Source organism: Megalobrama amblycephala, linkage group LG5, assembly GCF_018812025.1.
Source record: "Megalobrama amblycephala isolate DHTTF-2021 linkage group LG5, ASM1881202v1, whole genome shotgun sequence".
NCBI lineage: Eukaryota > Metazoa > Chordata > Actinopteri > Cypriniformes > Xenocyprididae > Megalobrama > Megalobrama amblycephala.
The window spans coordinates 34160121-34180190 of record NC_063048.1 but is presented as its reverse complement, the minus strand read 5'-3'; the positions used below and the strand labels follow the sequence as shown (position 1 = coordinate 34180190).

Here is a 20070-nt window from a genome sequence, read left to right as displayed (position 1 = left end):
TTTTGGGAAGAGTGCTGTGTTTTGGGCTGTGGGTGTGAATGTGTTGCTTCATGGGCTTCAATCTTTAAAGGGATGTGGTGAACTGTGGTCTGTGGGATAACAGACTGTGATTAGGAAACATTTGTGTAATCCTCGTCTAAAAATTATGTAATCCAAGTTATGCATATTATATGAATGTAAACAAGGAGTCATGCAACGAATTACATTTGAAAGTGAATATGACTATGGCCTACTTACTCTAGAGAGCATTTGATGAGAATTTGAAGTGAACACTCTGAAGGGAGCATGGCATTAGTCTCACATGTGTTGCCAAATATGTACTTCACATTCATTTTAAATTAAATCAAAATTATACCTTTACAATAGCGGCTTGACCACATAGCTGGAAAATTATCGTTTATAATTTTTGCTGCTAGTCCTTGGTAGGGACAGATTACAGTAGGTTCCCTAATTCAGTTCACAAAACTGATGTGAATGATTCCTTCACAAATCAGACTGATTTGGTTCTTCTCACTGATTCAATGATTCAGTTGTTGCATTTAACAGCTGGAGGTGGAGATGCAGATTATCACTGAATACTGATTTTTGGCTTTTTGAATCTTATGACTTTAGAACAACTGGGCCCAGAAGACTAGGAAAATGTACGTCTTCCATCCATCCATACATCAATTTTTCAAGCCGCTTGTCTTGTGTAGATTTGCAGTCTATTCCAGCATCTCGGGTCCCAGCCTGGAATGAATGGATGGCCAGTGCTAACAGTCACAGAAATATTGTATGTCTTGGACTTTACAATTGTATAGATGTCTTTTATGCAGCTTTTACATCCTTTATGAAGCTTGAAAGCCTCAGTCCCCATTCATTCTAATATGATGGAAAAGAGCAATCAGTGCAATTTTTCAGAATTTCTGAACTTTTGTATTTTATGCCAGAAATATAGTCAAATGGGTTTGGGACAAAGTGAGAATGAGAAAATAATGAGAATATTATTCCTTTAACAAGTGGGTTACTGTGTGAGAAATGTTACAATGTGTGTGTGGGTTCATTATTTCATGCTCTTCATGTGTTTTTTTTTTTTTCTTTTCTTCTTCTTCTAGACGGGGGAGTTTTCTGCTCGATTCCTTCTCAAACTCCCTGTGGATTTTAGCAACATTCCCATCTATCTTCTCAAGGTAAGACACATCCATCAATACTCACTCTTGCAAAGCACACAAGCCCCTGTATCTTTGATTTGTTTGGAGATGTTAATCTGTTTATCAATGCATAAAAATGTCTCCACGAAACGTTGCATGTAAGAATAGGTCGCTCTTGTGCGAGCGCTCATTTCTCCGCTCTTGTTTGTGCGTGTGTGTAGGCTGCGAGTTGACTAATCAGCAGCCTGTCACTCCCAATCAACTCTGAGCTGTGTTGTGTCTGCAGGCCCTCTCTCTCTCGCCTCCCCTTCCAGTCACCCTGTGTCTTGCCCTCCCTCCCCTTGTTTTTTTTTTTCTTTCCTATTTCCCCCATCTCTGCCGAACTACCATGTGTATGTTCGTGTATGTTTGTGGGCATGTGTGCGTGAGAGGGCGTGTACGGCCTCGGGAGGCCTTTGCTCTATGGCCTTTTCCAGTTGGAGCCATGTTTGTCCTCCGCAAGAGAGCTGAAATGATGGTAAACATACGGAAAACAGCAGCCTTCATCAGCATCACCATCTCACCATTCAGTCCCTCAGCAGTACACTACAGTCAGGCATAGACATGTACAGTTCACTCCCAGTGGACCATACTGCACTGGAACTCACTTTAGCTACAGGTCTGCGGCCTTCTGTAAGGTCGCCGAGGTCATTATTAACAGCTAATTTGTTGTGAAACTTGACATATCAAGATATATGGTATGATATTTCAATACTCCATTATATAATTTTAGCTTTACTTCTGATTCAAATGAGTGGTGTTTGTACGCTTAAATTTGCAGTGTATTATTTAATTTTCATTTTACATTTATGCATTTGCCAGATGCTTTTATCCAAAGTGACTTGCATTGTATTCAAGGTATACAGTTTATCAGTTCATGGATTCCCTGGGAATCGAATCCATTACCTTGCCATTGCTGATGGGATGTTGTACTGCTTATTCTACAGAAATGCTCAAATATCTCCCACCAAATTCTTAAATTATTTCTCACCACTAGCTGCCCCAAATGAAACTGAAAAAAATATGTCAGGCCTCTTAAACAGATTTCGGTTCCATTTGGTTTCCAGTTTTCTGTGAAACTGTTGTCTTGATATTAGCAGGTCTAAGTATGTTATGCTCATCATGTAGGGATTTTTTTTCATCAGTGCCTAGATTTAAGCTTTGTGTCTTCCACTGAGATTTCCTTTGTAGTACGACAACTTTTGTAGTCGTGATTTGCCATAGATGGCTTCATTCACTGACCCTTTAACACTGAAACAATTCGCATCCAGATTTAGCTCTGTAAGAGGTGCTTGTGAAAGGCCAGTTTAATGCGTACATCTGTACAATGGAAAAGCTTTTTAAATTAGCACCTAAATTTGCCTGAATGCCGTCGAAATGTAGCCAGAAATGGTCAAAGGGATGCAGTGAACAGAAAATCAAATCCATATGTTGTTGGTGAAGAGTATTGCTGCCTTAGGGAAGAATTATTTAGAATTAGTTAATTAATTAATTTGGGAGTTTGTACTGGAGTTTGTTTGAGATAAGACATGGGCATGTGCATGTCACAAGAATGCTTAGTCTGATTTAAAAAAAAAACAAAAAAAAAAACAACATTAAGGCCTTAAAGTACTTTAAGAGAAATTGAACAAACAAACAGGTGTGGCATCATTTCGACTTCAAATTGCCATTCGTCCATGAAGGTTACTTAAAGATGTGCTCTTGAGCTGCACCTTCTTTGACTTCTTTTGGAATCTTTTCTGGTTCTTTCTTCACTCAGTCTATTAAGGTAAGACATGAGTAAACTTGAATACATTGCTGAATTGCAGAGCTGTTTAAACATAATCTCATCCCTATGATCAGATGCTTTCTTAACTGCTTTTTTCTCACCACTGTCATTATTGTTGTGTGTTTGTTACATTTCTGAGAACATAGTTCATAGCATATATTTAAATACTCATGTTCCCAACATTATGAGCTCTTTTGGAATGTTCACAAACAATATACTATTGCTCAGCTATTTCAAACTATTTACCTCAAGCAAAGAATAAATAACTAGTATATCAGGAAGAGATATTGAGGTCTTTAAGATAATATTCTGGTTACTAGAAATTCAAATAACACTGCATAAATATATATACTTACATTTATCAGAAATTTGGGTCATATAAACAACTTACTCAGAATATCCACTGCAATAATACTTGCATGCTAGAGAGAACTCTGCATTTGACTGGAACCACCAGTCTGAAATTCTCATTCATTAAAGTTATGGTTGCATGTTGAGAAAGTACTTTACTGTGCAGGCACCCTAATAGAAGATTGATTGATTTCTGCACATGACCAAATTAAAGTAATTTTGCCTACTACAAGACCAAGGAAGTTTTAGAAGGTCAAACTCTCTGAGAAACTGGAGCCAACAAAAGATTTCACAATTTTTTTGAATAAAGGCTTAACCCAGGGGTGTTCAATCCTGCAGTTTAGCTCCAATCGTAATTAAACACACCTGAACCAGCTAATCAAGGTCTTCAGGATTACTGGAAACTTCCAAGCAAGTGTGTTGGGAAAGGGTGGAGCTAGACTTTACAGGAAGTTGGCCTCCAGGATTGGACACCTCTGGTTTTAGACACTGGTATTTGGACCTTAATCTGAAAATTCTCCATGTAAATGTGGTAATTGAGTTTCGCTTGGCAGTACTATCCTAACTTGAGAACAGAATTGATTTAATAGTACATAATATCATATCACTATCTCTCACAATAAAGATGGAGATGCTTGTTAACAATGGAGAAGTTGAATTTCCACTAGGTCAGAGATCTCTGGTGTGGGGGTTCCATCACTTTTTTCCTGTCCAATACCTTCCATTACAAGAATTCATAAGACGTTTGAAAGTCAGCAAACATCTCAGCCTTTTTATCACTCCTCCAACAAGCTGCTGGTAGATGACATTTTGACTGTTCAAATCTTCATCAAATCTCCAATGACATCCTCTCCAGGTCTGCCTTTGCCCTCTGCCACAGCACAGCAAGGCCATGTAGGCACCAGGAGGAATGGTGTCATGTACCATGATAGTTGCCTGGAGTGTGCCATCTCGCTGGTTTTATCTTAGTAGGCTGGACATGTTTACCTTCCCAAATCCACTTGTGTACTTCAGGGCATCGAGGGCTAATCATGAGAGCAGTCTGTAATGGTGGAGAGAAATAGAGGACAATGGCATGGAGTAGCAATCCAGGCATCAGTAGTTTCTTCCCTGGTAAAGACAGAAAGACCTGCAATTGATGTCTTGTCTTTCTTCTTTTGGATTGACTTAGGGAGCTTGAAGTGGGAGCCTTAACCTTTCCAAAAATGTTTAACATTTAAAAGCCGATGCAAAATAGGAATGTTCTGATTTTGATAATTATCTAAATTCAAGCTCATTTTAGGCTTTAGAACAAAACATGAGTACTGTACCCCGGACAGATCAATCCAGTAGACTTGGACTGGGCACTGTTCACTGCTCTTTTGTTGCTCTGTTTAGCATGGTACCCGTTAAGCTCTAAATGTCAGCTGTCCTAGTTTGCGCAGCCATCGGTGAAGCGAGCCGAGTCTCTGTGTTCGTGACAAGCCTGATCAGTCTCACTTGACTGGAGCCGTACGGGCTGCTAGCCGAGACCTGACTTCCCGTGCAACGGGTGAGGAGGAGGATTGCGCCGTTGGCCCTGAGGGATACCACAACCACCACCGTTGATTATTTTAGACAACTCCGGCGAGTCACGTGCCAGGTCTACAAGTTGCTTTTTGGCTGCTGATAAAGAGCCAATCTGTTGCTGTTGAAAAGTCAAAATAGTGAAATTATTGATTGCTTGTATGAAATATGAAAGAGAAAGAATGGAAGTGAGAGTTAAACATGAAGGCCTGCTTCTGTCATGGTTTTAATATCTCCAAGGAGCACTTATAAAAAAGCAAAGCTCGCAACAAACCTTGTAATTACAACTTTTTATGTTATGTTATGTTATGTTATTTTAAAATCCGGTTAAAAAACAATGTCTCCAGCCCTATTCACACCATGAGTGAAATGAAAAGCAAAACAGATCACTGACGACAGGCCTATTCACACCAGGAATAAAATGGAAAGCACAGCAAATCGAAGATGACAGGTTTGTTCATGTCAAGAGTGAAATAAAAAACAGCATTCCAGTTATTCACATGCAAAATACAACCCATCTGAAACAACATCATGCGTGTATCTTGACATTTGAGCTTGGGGGCGCCAAACCGCGCCAGTCACATTTTTAAACACATTTTTTGTTTCTCCATAGTAAACCTACAAATTAAAACTCTGCATACCATATTCAAGTGATTTTACAATGGCTATGTATCAGCAGCAAGCGCGTGAGGTTGTTAATCAGATATTTTGCGCGCAAAGTACTTGTAAAGACGCTACATCTATTTTTGATGTGTAAAACTTAGCACATTGAAAAGAATGCACTATAAACATGTTTGTATCTCAAAGTAGGCTTTTATTAAGCAAATCAGTTTTCAGCAAATTTGGTTGGCAAATTTAGTGGATGCTAAAGAAGAAGAAAAAAAACGCTGAATATCCATTTATGCCACACAACAGGCAAGCAGTATACAAAACACTATTATCCGGGAATAGCCACACAACTGGCAAGCATTATACCATACACTATTATCCAAGAAAATAAAGATTCGCCATGCGACAACTTCTTAGCAAATGAGATTAGATGAAGGCCTTTTTAAGTACATTTGATTGGTTTTGTTACTATAATTCCTTTACAAAATAACAATTTAAAAGTCATCAAAATACATTGCGTATATTTACTTTTGAGATTAAAACAAATATTTATTTTTAAAAAATATTTCATAACATCTTTCAGTCACTAGAGCCAATCCCCCCAGGCCCCCTGCAAGCTACACCCATGTACTACAAAGATTACTCGCTTTACCGCAGTAATATGGTGATTAATATGGATTAATACTGTAGATAAACTGATTGTAATGGCAATATTATGCCGCTTTTCCACTGCATGGTACGGCTCTGTATGGCACAGTATGGCTTGCTTAAATAGTACCACCTCGGCTGAGGTTCCAAGTGAGCTGTACCGATAATAAAATGTGACGTGTAAACACTGCAGATCAGTGATTGGTCAGAGAGAATCGTCACTGTCAGCATAATTGCATTTGAAACACGAGACATCAAACCGGATAGATTTGTGTAGTCAGTAGCAGCCACCGCAGTATCATTTGTTCGCATGACTTTTTAAAATAACTTGCTTTAAACGACCGTTGCATGCAACTTAAAAAAGAAATGGCTGCATCATTGTCAGTAGACAAGGTGCAGATGTTCCTCTCTCAAATATAATGATCAGTCTATAATCTCACCCACTTTGAAGTGGTACTAAACTGCAGTGGAAAAGCAAACCGAAAATAAAGCGAGCCGAGTCATATTACGCAGTGGAAAAGCGCCATTAGATGTGTGCTTATTATAAGTAATAGTGATAATAGTATACAGCCCTTGTAAGAAAGTAGTTTAAAGGGTTAGTTCACCCAGAAATGAAAATTCTGTCATTAATTACTCACCCTCATGTCGTTCCACACCCATAAGACCTTCGTTCATCATCGGAACACAAATTAAGATATTTTTGATGAAATCCGATGACTCAGTGAGGCCTGCATTGCCAGCAAGATAATTAACACGTTCAATTCCCAGAAAGCTACTAATGATTATTTAGTATTTAAATCAGTTCATGTGACTACAATGGTTCAACCTTAATGTTATGAAGTGACAAGAATACTTTTTGTGCGCCAAAAAACAAAATAACGACTTCATTCAGCAATATCTAGTGATGGGCAATTTCAAAATGCCATGAAGCTTCAAAGCTTTACGAACCTTTTGTTACTAATCAGTGGTTCAGAGCTTGTATCAAACTGCCAAAGGTACGTGATTTCAGTAAACGAGGCTTTATGTCAAAAATGTTTCAAAATTTCAGTGGTTCACCACTGGGGGTGTGACTTTGGCAGTTTAATACGCACTCCAAACCACTGATTCAAAACAAAAGATTCGTAAAGCTTCGAAGCTTCATGAAGCTGTTTTGAAATCCCCCATCACTAGATATTGTTGAATAAAGTCGTTATTTTGTTTTTTGGTGCGCTAAAAGTATTCTCATCACTTCATAACATTAAGGTTGAATCACTGTAGTCATATGAACTGTTTTAAGAATATGTCTTTAGTAGCTTTCTGGGTATTGAAAAGTGTTAATTATCTTGTTGGCAATGGAGGCCTCTCTGAGCCATCAGATTTTATGAAAAACATCTTAATTTGTGTTCCATTTGTGAAGATGAACGAAGGTCTTACGGGTGTGGAACGACATGAGGGTGAGTAATGACAGAATTTTCATTTTTGGGTGAACTAACCCTTTAATGTAGATAAAGGATAAATATATATTAAACACTTTTTCACACCATTTTCACAATTTCTGTTTTCCTGTTTACATCTATTTCTGAGAACTCAAACATACATATTGTTTCGTCTTTGCTGTGAATATTCATTCTCACTGAATTTAAGAATGCACTGAGTCTTGGTTTCTTTTTTTCCAGTACAGCCGCAATTTACTGTACTTTCAGACGGCCACATAATGTTCATCATCCTCCCTGCCCTTCCTCATGCCACTTCAACTTAAATAGTTGGCCAATTAGTTTTACTCTAATTATTTTCAGAGTACTTTTCCTTGTTAATTTAAGTACGCTCTTAAAATCAGTGGAAGCAGTCGCCAGAGTGCCTCCATGGTAAAGCTGGCCCCGAGGTCTGTGCCTTTCTCCTCTCCTCCGTTCCCCAGCCTCATTTATGCAGGAGACACCCTCATTTTAGTTCTCTTCCCTTATTCCCTTATTCCCATTCTTTCATTCAGTCCTTCAGTGAGATCTTAAGATGTGTCTGACAAACATTTTGCATATAAATTGAATTGTGGTTTCCCTTTAAAAAGGCAAAGATGAACAATAATGTAAGAAATGTAATCTCATCATCATTAAACTCTTATGCAACAATTAATTTCAAGGCTGTCTGTGCCAATTAAAATCTTGATTATTATTTCAATTAAAGCAAATAAAAAAATAATAGGGGAAATGTTTATTTTTTTCCCCCCTGATTTGCTTTTCTCTTATGCATGGCACATGAACGGCATACAAGATCAAGATCCTTAGGGGAGGAATTAATAAACACTGTCATGGACTTTTGTTCAACAGCCCAGGGCATGATTTGATTTTAAACTGGGATAAGCATTGACCATGTCCAAGAGAAATGGAGAGTGGGTGTGAAACAGAAAGAAAGAAGGAGAGAGACATTAGAAACATGATTGAAGGATGAGGTTTAATGAATCGGTTTAATGTCAGTGCCATCGAAACCCCCTGCTGCATTAAGCGCACATTGAATTAGACCATGAATTTTCTTGACATGGTCACTGATTGACGTCACATACTCTGTCATACAGTAGGTACAAATTCCCAAGATTGTCCTCTGTATGTTTAATATGTGCTCCTCATGAACCACACGGAGTGTAATTTAAAATATAAACCTGTATGTGAAATTGTTTTAGTATTGATATGTGCTGTCACTTATTTTGACCATAGACATGGTTATTGCTTATTTTTTCATCTTTCCCTACCAATGACCCATTTTTTCCAACAGATAGATTATTGCTGCCTAAATAAAAAAAATATGGTATTTTACACTGTCCTATCTTATTTGCGTCATAGCTCAGCAGCACATTATGTACCACAATGCAATCTGGAAATGCGTGTTTATTCCAAAGGTTGTTGTCCGAATAAAGGGCGTTGTACACTATTAACATTTAGGCCGATGTCGGATTTATTCAGGTGTGGCTTGGACCTTAAAACCTTGAGAACTAAATGTGGGGTATTTAAATTTAAGGTGGAGCACCAAGGAATTTAGTGTTTCTGTTGGTGTGGATGCAGTTTTCTTGTTGAGATACCAACTAGTAGGATATTGTAGGACAAAAGCATTATTACACAAATAAGCATTTTTCTGCTAGATAACTTGTAACTGTTATTCTAGGAGATGTATATTGTTCAATTCAAAAACTAGGCATCCTGTCAAACTCTATCTATAGTACAGAAGTTTGGCCAAAATTCATCTGTCGCTTGGTAGAAGCTAACCAAATGCCCACATGGACAGTTTGCATGCCATGCCCTCTTTCTCAAAAAAAAAAAGAAAGAAAAAGAACAAAACTATTGAAGGTAAAAGAAAATGTAACCCAGCATTAAATATGTCTAGTAAATCACACTTCTGTTGTTCAAACATTTATAAAATTGTTCATTTTCCTGTCTATGTATTTAAATACTTTTGCATGTTATTGAGCCATTGCACTTCATAATAATACACTGCAGTATTTTCTTTTAAATACGTTTTGTTACTTATATTTAATTGTATTATTGATAATCTGAGTCCTAAATCTACACCAGTTAAGAACCACTGATATGCACAGTGTCTAGAACAGCTATTTTATGAAATAGCAGTCGCCATCCTGCCAATCTTGTTCTGGTTGGCCTTTAGATCCAGGAAAGATTCATTGACTAGATCTTACGTTGAACTCTTGGATTTATTGCAAGAGATGTGAAGAATGCGAGCTGCTCTCCAAAGGCAATTTATTTTGGAGAAAAGAAGCTTTGTGAAATGCGTTATACTATGATAACTTTGACTGTACTCAGAGCAGGCAAAGATGCAAACTTTTATATAAATTGTACCCCAGACAACTTCTTCAAGTGGGCTTAGTTTCAGTTTAGTGCTTTCACACCTTCAAAATGAATGACTTATGACATCAAACAGAATCACACCAAAAGCTCTAGTGTGAAATCACCTATAAGATTTAGAACCTCTTCTCAACACCCTTATAGTAGGGATGCACCGATACCATTTTTTAATGACCTAGCACGAGTACCAATACTTTTTTCTAGTACTCGCCGATACCAAGCACAATGCAGTGAGACTAATGAATGTAGGAGAGCTTCTTTATTATTACTCTAATGAAAAAAGTAATAATTTTTATGTGCTTGTCACAAACTTAAAGAACAAATATTTCAGTGTCCAATAACCTTCAAAGGGCATAATTACCTATATATATATATATATATATATATATATATATATATATATATATTGTTGTTATATAAAAAGAAATTACAAACAATACAACAAATACTATAGAGATACAAATTAAATAAACTAGTTTTTTTCAGATACAGTAGGTTTATTTACCATGTATACATTTATTTAACATATTTTGTTGTTTTATTAACATTAATGACAAATATAGGCTACAGTCCCTTTAAGACCGAATCCATGGATACTGACACATATCCTGTTTTCACCCAAATGTTTAAGTCCACTTAAGCCAGGGGTCTCAAACTCAAATTGGCGGGGGGCCGTTTCTGTGATTGACACCAAATAGGAGGGCCATATTAACATTCAAGCGCAAGAAAGCGCAACATTTCAGAAAATTTACTTTCCTTTGCATTATTTCTCATTTACTTCAAATTTCATTAGGCCTACTAAAATATTTTTATACCTATACTATAAATATTTTATAAATGTAAACAGCAGTGTCTCTCTCATTGTTACAGAGTGTAATATAATTATATAATATTAATATAATACTACTAATATGCTAATATAATACTACTACTATTAATTGCAATAGTCTGCTGCAACTTCTTACATCCAAAAAGGTGCATGGAATAAAAAAAAATTGTAATTTAGGAACAAAACCAGCAACACTTGTGTCGTGGAGGGGTCAGAAATAAACAAAAAACTGGAGCTATATATATCAACTTTATTTTGCCAAAAAATAAAAATCTCTCATTGTTACATTATTAGTTTTTAACATTTAGTGGAAGTATTTTCCCCTACTTTATGTTAGCTTAAATAACATTAAAATCTTGCACTGAACAACACTGTACTGAACAAATACAATCCCTGAATACATTTGTACACTCTTCTGTTTCTTGACAGACACCTGGCAGCGCTTGTGCTCACACAGCTGAGACACATTTGCCCAAGGTGCCGTTTGAGCATCGGTAACGTTTAATGGTTGCATCGGACGCGTTTCGGTGGTTTAAATTGATGCTTGTGACTTAAAGTCGAGTGCTTTTACTGTAATTAAGGCAAGCGCGCTCATAATAGAAGCGACGCGGTTGCATAGCAACAACAGACGGCACTGGAGCGAAAGCGCTTTGGAAAGAAGTGACGCGATATGTGAATGCCCTCATAGAACGGCGACTTTTTCTTTGCATATCAGACAGGTAGCAACTAGAGAATAATAATAATTTAGGGGGCCGGATTATGTTTTATTTTTGAGATCATTTGCGGGCCGGGTGGAGGGGGAGGGCGGGCCGTAAATGGCCCGCGGGCCGGCAGTTTGAGACCACTGACTTAAGCCATAACCGACTGTACTTACGTGAGGTACTCCACACGATCGGCATTTTGATGACTATGTGTGCATTTGACCATTCAGACGTGAGGAGAACTGATCGGGCGCTGTCTGAGAGAACTGGAATCGCGCGCAAGAAAGCAAGAGAGAGAGCGCTTCTGGTCTGTGTCATTCAGCACGATTCCGGCTATCCCGAATTGTGTTTAAAAGCATGCAGTTCGCAATGTGTGGGTTGTCATCATTAATCTTAAAGTATTTCCACACCCCTGAGACTGACGTTGTTTCTGCTGCTGCCGCCGGTGTCTCTGTGCGCGGAATATTCTGTCGGTTCAGGTATCGGTCTTCGGTATCGGGGGTATTTTTACGAGTACAAGTACAAGTACATACATCCCTACCTTATAGTAACCCTTAGTAACTTGAGGCATTTGATTTCACCAGCCTTTAATAGCAGAATTGATTTATTTAGTGACAATTATTATGTAAGAGAGTAATATTACTGTTCTCTCTTATTGCTCAGTCAGATTGTGAAATTGTAAGAACTGTACTGCTCAACTGACATCAGACGTACTTGTGTCTGGGTTTTATGATTCATCTGCAGCATGCTGCGTTATAAGGGCTCTGAATTTAATTGGCTCACTTTCTTGTGCATGTCAAGCACTGAGATCCTGGAGTGTAAGACATCCGACATGGAAATCAAGGCAAGGCTTTGTATTTATTTATTGTTAGTAACATTGCTAGTACCGGGTTGGACCCCCTTTTGCATTCAGAACTGCCTTAATTCTTCGTGGCAGAGATTCAGAAAGGTGCTAGGAACATTCCTCAGAGATTTTGGTCCATATTGACATGATAGCATCACGCAGTTGCTGTAGATTTGTCTGTTGCACATCCATGATGCAAATCTCCCATTCCAGCACATCCCAATGGTGCTCTATTGGATTGAAATCTGGTGAATGTGGAGGCCATTTGCATATAGTGAACACATTGTGATGTTCAAGAAAACAGTGATTAGATAAGAGTTTTGGCACATTATACTGTTGGAAGTAACCATCAGAAGATGGGCACACTGTGGTCATAAAGGGATGGACATGATGAGTAACAATACTCAGGTTGACTGTACTGTGATGTTTAAACGACACTCAATTGGTACTAAAGAGCCCAAAGTGTGCCAAGAAAATACCAAACACACCATTACATCACCAGCAGCCTGATCTATTTATACAGACTGGATGGTTCCATACTTTCATGTTGTTAAATGTCAAATTCTGACCCTACCATCTGACTGTTCCAGCAGAAATCGAGACTCGTCAGACCAGGCAATGTATTTCTAATCTTTTGTTGTCCAATTTTGGAGATCCTGTGCAAATTGTAGCCTTAGTTTCCTGTTCTTAGCTGAGAAGAGTGGCACCCAGTGTGTCTTGCTGCTGTAGTGCTTCTGCTTCAAGGTTGGACATGTTGTGTGTTCAGAGATGCTCTTCTGCAGACCTCGGTTTTAACGAGTGGTTATTTGATTTACTGTTGCCTTTCTATCAGCTTGAACCAGTCTGGCCATTCTCCTCTGGCATTAACAAGGCATTTTCACTCACAGAACTGCCGCTCACTGGAATTTTTTTTCCCCTGACCATTCTCTGTAAACCATAAAGATGGTTGTGCGTGAACAGTAGATCAGCATTTTCCGAGACCAGCCTGTCTGGCACCCACTACCATGCCACGTTCAAAGTCTCTTAAATCACATTTCTTCCCCATTCTGATGCTCAGTAGAACTTCATCAGATTGTCTTGACCATGATTGTCTTGATCATGAAATCCCAAAATGCATCGAGTTGTAACTAATCGCATTTAACACTGTACTGTATACAAAATAATGAACAATAATAAATAATGAATCACATACTTGTTACATTTTTCCTTTTTGTATTATTGACAGTGCCATTTGAATCAAACACTGTCTCTAAAGACAAACTCCTACACCAGTTGTGTAAAGTGACAGTCAATAAAAGCTATGTCTTCCATGTATTTAGTTCCTGTCTGTCATAATTGGTTTCTCTCTAGCACTCTGTAGCCGCAACCACAATGAAATCTCATTGGTCCACATCAAATAAAATACCTGTGATTGTATGATGCCACGCAACATTTCTACTGCCAGTGAGGATAGACAAATGACTTGCTGAAGCTGTTACATATTTTGAAATTCATTTCTCAATCTTTCTGCACTTTCTTTCTGAGGCTCATGAAGCACGTTGTAGAGTGCCCACATCCTGTCAGTGATCTCTCTCAGCGCCTCAGAGGCGTATCAATCTGAGCACCTGACGTCTCCTCTGAAACGCCACCCCCGACCGGCTCTCCCCGCTCCAGCAAAGCTCAGATTAGGAGAGAGCAGAGTGACATAAAGCCCCTTTAACAGCGGCCTACACCCACCATTCAGCTTTATGCCAGCAGCAGCACCGAGCTTTTGGCTGCTTGTTTGTTTATCTGTTCTGCGCTGCATGTGGAGTCTCTATCCTCTCATGTATTAGCACCGCTGTCGAGATATGTCAAACTGACTGAAGAGGTCACGTCAAGAACTTCATTTCTGCCGAGATGATGTTGTTAAAAATATTGCCATTTACTGAATATACCTGGGATTATCCACTATTTGGAATCAGAGAATTGGGTGACACATAAGCAGAGAATGTTTTAGAAAGTTCCTCTTTGCTTTGAGAAAGCATGCATGCGTAGGACTTTCTCAAACGACGATTTTTTCCCTTGTGTGGCTGCAATGTTTCTGGAGAACTGTTTGCCCAACACAGCATGTTGAGTAATGTGATGACAGGATTGAAATGCTATACTACCTCAAGAACACTCATAATCTCATTGGCACTACATGACCACTCACTCACTGTCTCGTTCAGAAAACAAACAAACACACGTTTACACCCTCTATTACTGTGCAAACATGGACACATGGATCTGACAAGAATGTTATGGTGGAGACTGTGGATATGACATCAATGGCTATGACTTCAACACCCTTCATTAAGACGACATTCGGTATATAATTAACTGCCCAACAGACAAGCTGCTTCTCTCCATTGCTTGCTTTCTTCTCATGTGTACACCAATTTATAATTGTTGGTGTTTCAGTTAATTATGTGTAGGGAATAAGTCAGTAAATTAAGTTTCTTTGTGTAAAACACTCCAAACTGTCGTTACTAGCTCAGAAAAGAACATGGCAACGTCATATGGAACTGTTAACCTCTTAACAAACCATAATTCATAATTGTGCAGTTATAGTAAATTAATAAAAAACTTAAAGACACACTGTGGTGATGTTGTTTATATGTCTATGTGGTGTTTTTAATATGCTTTAAGACAAACCATGTGCAAATTCTTATGTCAACACCATTGCTGAGTATTTTCTCCTTAAAACTGTTGTGAAAAAAAGAGTTTCAAACCCACAGTTTGAAATTGCTGTGGTGTCACAAACTACCTTGTAACCAATCACGTCATCATGCCGATGGGCTTTAGCATATCATTGACAGCGAACTAGCAGTCTCGAGAGAAGCCAGGTTATCCCGGTATTTTTTAATTATTTTATTATTTTATTATTTATTATTTTTTTCTTTTGACATGAAGAATCGTGTAGATTTAGCAATATGACAGGTATGTCATAACATTAGCAACACATTATTAGCTGATTGATAACATAGTCAAGCAAAAGGCTAATCATATTAATTACTGTTATGTGTCTAATGTTGTGAAGAGCAATACCAATGTGCAGCGTTTACCTCAGTAAGTTGACCGAGTGGATCTCTGAGCTGCGTAAGTGAGTGGAGGCGGGTCTAATTTGCATATTCATTGACCGTGTATTTTAAATGAGGCAAGGGTGCAGAGTTACATTCAAGCTATTTTAAGGCATGAAGATTTTTTTTTACAGAAAAAAAAACATTTAAATATGTCATTTTGGTGATCAAAGATGAGTTTTAAGGAATAAAATTATTGACTACAGGGGGACTTTAAAACATTTTTAATCAATCACAATCATGTATTCCACTATTTCATACTGTTTCAGTATGAGTTTGTAAGTCTTGAAATCAAAAGTATCATACCTTAAACGGCTGTGAGAACTCTGAAATCATATCCAAATGTTTACTTAAACAACATCCCAACCATATCACAGCTTTTCTTTCAAGTTGTCAAATAACACCATATAGCTGCCAAATAATATTGTTTACGACTAGTCATAGAGAGAGAAAAACAAGCAAGAGATCAGGACATTACACCGTGCACCTGTGTGATCAAAGCAGATTCTTATACAGTACATGGCACACTGTGCCCGTTTGAGACACTCCCTGCTCTGTGCGTGACTGCAGAGCATTTCATGCCAATGCCAGTAGTCGTAATTTTCAGGCGGATCGAGCACTCCAACAGTAAACACTGACTAAGGCCCAAGGAATCTTAAAAGCTTTGAAGTAATTGCAGGTTCCTCCTGAAACTGTTTCTCCACCATCGCTCGGCCATCAGAAGCCAGAGCTGTTCCACAGCAAACATCTGTAAGAGGGGAAATAAGATGTCGAACACAGAACTTTATAGGGCTTTCTGATCTCTGTGTTCAGATTAATGAGTTGTCTACTCTTTTGCAGCTCTCTAGACAGCCTAAGATGTGTATACATAAGTATAAATATATATATTTTCCCTGTATTCTTAATAAATAAATGCAGCCTTGCTGAGCATTAGACCCTTCTTTCAATTAAAAAATTGTAATTATTCCAAACTTTTGACCAGAAGTGTATATGTATCCCTCATTACTGACATGTAAATAATCTCAGTAAGGATGGACCAGAACATCAAAGCGATTAGGAGCAAAAAACCCCCACAACACCCTAGCGGTGATTTTGCATTGACAAGCGTAACTTTTATTTTCTTCAAAAGATGTAAAAATCCAGCTCATGTATATGTGTAGCCTATAATGTATACAATCTTTGGCCCAGTGTGCGTCAATAATGGCTTGCTTTTTCTTTCTCCTGACATTCATAATATTCACCTGCTGTGCCTTTTTATAGCAATAAAGCTAGCAAAATCTCTGCAGAAACTCAGCATAACTATGTGAACCTTCGAGAATGCCACTGCTTCATGTTTAGCCGAGATACCCCTGACATTAGCATCACTTTTATTCAGAGTGTAATGAGTAAAAAAAAAAGAGTGAGGCAGAAAAAAAGACAGATAATTGCTGGTTTGAAGATCTTTAATGCAACAGGCGATGAAGCATTGAAAAGAGCAGCTAAGCCCATCACTCCGACAAACAATCAGGCTGCTGTTTAAGAGGCCAAATTATAGGTTGGGCTGGGCCTGAGGATCAAAATAAAATGTCAGAGGAGAAGTTCACAAACAAGAGTCAAATTGGTTGGAAAGACAATGGATCTGAGCAGTCTGTTGGCATGGAAGCCAAGTAAATAAGTAAAGATTTTGGTCAATGAAGACTTTATAAAGTCCTTTCTTCCATCGCTCTGAAAAGAGCTGAAAACGTGCTGGAAAATGTTTGAATGTAGTGCACAAGTCATATGGACTTTTATGGTGTATTTAGTCCTTTTTGAAACTTGACAGCCCAATCCTTTTGTTATATGGAATATCTCTTTTCGTGTGCCATGAAAGAGACAGAAGAACTATTACTCATTTATTGTTTTATTATCTGCAGAAACGGGGGACATATTTTTTGCCCATGTGTTTTAGTACATAGAAGGGTTTTGTCTTGCCAGTTCAATCTTGAGTTATGTGTCAAAAACCTTACCCGTAATACAGGAAAGAACAGCATTTTTGCTGACTCGACTTTTACACATCCGGTGTGTCACAAGTGGGTGTTTGTGGTTGCCAAATCATAGAAATGTGTAGAATGCATGCGTTGGCAGCTTGCCATCACAGTAAAGGAGGAGTTAAGTGCCAGGTGATCATACTTTTCAAATTAGGATACTTTTGTGTCATTACAAGGATCTAGTTGTATTATCCACACCTGTCTATATGCTATTAATGTTTTAATTGCTTATGATTATTGTAATTATGCTCAGTTGCCCTCATAAATATTGACTATTTCTATCCATATTGATTACTACAGTATGAAAGGCAGGTCACACATATACATTTATTATTATTACTTGGTAATCGTTTTGACTTAATCCAGCATCTTTGTTGATATTGTCTTATTTTTCTTTGCCATGTGTATTGTCTCATAATTCCATGAGTAATCACACTTAATAACCAGAGAAAACATTTTGGACATAATAACCCAACTCAGACCACTGAACCCAGTGCACACCCTTTACACTCACTCGCTTGCCCTGTAAAGTATTTTGTTTTAATCCCACACTTGTTCAGACAATTTTAATATCCCCATTATAAGATACAACAAAGTGCCCATAATTTTAAGCTATTAAAACTGATTAACCAGTGATGTTTTAAATCCACTGTAAACCACTTGTTTGGCTCTTTGTATGTACAGTACAGGTCAGTTGTTTGGATTAATGGAATATGTTTTTGAAAGACGTATCTTATTCTCACCAAGGCTAAATTTATATAATCAAAAATACAGTAAAATGTTAATTTATTCTTATGATAGCAAAGTCCTTATAAATTGTAGCATTATAAATGTATTTACTGTCATTTTTGATCAATTTAATGCATCCTTGGTGAGTAAAAGTTTTTTTGTTTTGTTTTTTGGCCTTAGGAAAACAGTGAATAGTGGGCGACATGCATGTAAGTGAATAAATACAGGAGAAATATGGCAAAGTCATTTAAACGTGCCTCCTGCTGCCAACAGGTGGCGCTTTGACTGTAACTGAATATTGCCATGTAGATGTCTTTAGGCCAGGACTATTATCAAACATGTGAAGTTTGGGGCAGATTGGACATTGTATGCCTGAGTTACAACAACTTCCTGTTACATGGCTTTAATTGCATATATTAGCACTTAGCCAAGTGTTGCATGATTTAACGTATTTCTAACATGTTTGGTACTTCGTGGCATATTTAAATGTGTTTCTGGGAATTAATTACAGTGCAAAGCATGCCATTTCCTGTTGCCAGAAGGTGGCGCTATAACTAACTTAATATTGGCATATAGATGTCTTTAGGCCAGGACTCTTCTCCCACATGTGAAGTTTGGGGCAGATCGGACATTGTATGCCTGAGTTACAACAGCTTCCTCTTTCATGGCGAAACATGAGACTTTGTCAGGCCGCCACGGACACACCGTTCAACGAAAACTCAAGATCTTCGCAATTTAACATCGCTAAGGTCTTAAGATTAGACTGACCAAATATGATGTTGATCTGATTAAATCTCTATGAGGAGTTAATCACAAGGTAAAACATGACATTTCCTGTTGCCCACAGGTGGCGCTATAACTGTAACTGAATATTGCCATGTAGATGTCTTCAGGCCAGGACTGTTATCAAACAGGTGAAGTTTGGGGCAGATCTGACATTGTATGGCCTAGTAACAACAACTTCCTGTTTCAAGGCGAAACATCGAAATTTGTCAGCCCGCCACGGACACGCCCTTCAGCGGAAACTCTAGATCTTCACAATTTAACGTCGCAAAGGCCTTAAGATTAGACTGACCAAATATGATGTTGATCTGATTAAAGCTCTAGGAGGAGTTAGTATGTCTGGAAATTCAAAGAAAATTCAAAATATCTCACTTCCTGTTGGGTTTACATATTTGCACCTAGGGACTTTTTTGTAGGTATTGGGCTGTTACATGTGTCTACCGAATTTCATACCTGTACATGAAACATAGTGCGAAGGGCGCTTAATTGAAATTCACCACTTCTAACACGTGTGCAAAGTTTCATGAGTTTTCGAGCATGTTTAGGCCCTCAAAAATGCAATTCATTTGGAAGAAGAAGAAGAATTGATTGAGCAATTACAATAGGGCCCTTACACCATCAGTGCTCTGGCCCTAAAAATACTTTTAAACGGTAGTTTATCAGTTTCCTGAGCAAAAACCGTTTTCAACTGATAATAATAAGAAATGTTTCTTGAGCACGAAATCATCATATTAGAATGATTTCTGAAGGATTTTGATTAAATGAATGCAGTCTTGGTGAGCATAAGAGACTTCTTTCAAAAAATTCTTAATTGTTCCATAATTATAACTTTTGAACGGATGTGCGTGTGTGTGTGTGTGTGTGTGTGTGTGCGCGTGTTTTTGTGACATATCAGGACACAAATGTGTATAATGACATGGGTATGACTCAGGTATTACAAGAAGAGGTGACTTATGAGGACATTACCCCATGTCCCCACTTTTCAAAAGGCTTATAAATCATACAGAATGAGTTTTTGTGAGAAAGTAAAAGTGTGCACAGTTTTGTGTGATGGTTAGGTTTAGGGGTAGGGGGATAGAAAATACGGTTTGTACAGTATAAAAACCATTACGCCTATGGAATGTCCCCACAATTCACAAAAACGAACAGTGTGTGTGTGTGTGTGTGTGATGCAAGTATTTTGG

General features: G+C 38.0%; 1 protein-coding gene across 3 annotated transcripts in view; it reads left to right on the top strand.

Moving 5' to 3' along the window:
- babam2 (BRISC and BRCA1 A complex member 2) overlaps nucleotides 1–20070 on the top strand; it is a 103749-nt gene that overhangs the window by 39794 nt on the left and 43885 nt on the right. For all 3 annotated transcript variants that reach the window (XM_048191957.1, XM_048191958.1, XM_048191959.1), the window contains exon 6: nucleotides 1095–1169. In XM_048191957.1, the coding sequence (XP_048047914.1) occupies nucleotides 1095–1169 (75 nt within the window). The remainder of the gene's footprint in view (nucleotides 1–1094; nucleotides 1170–20070) is intronic.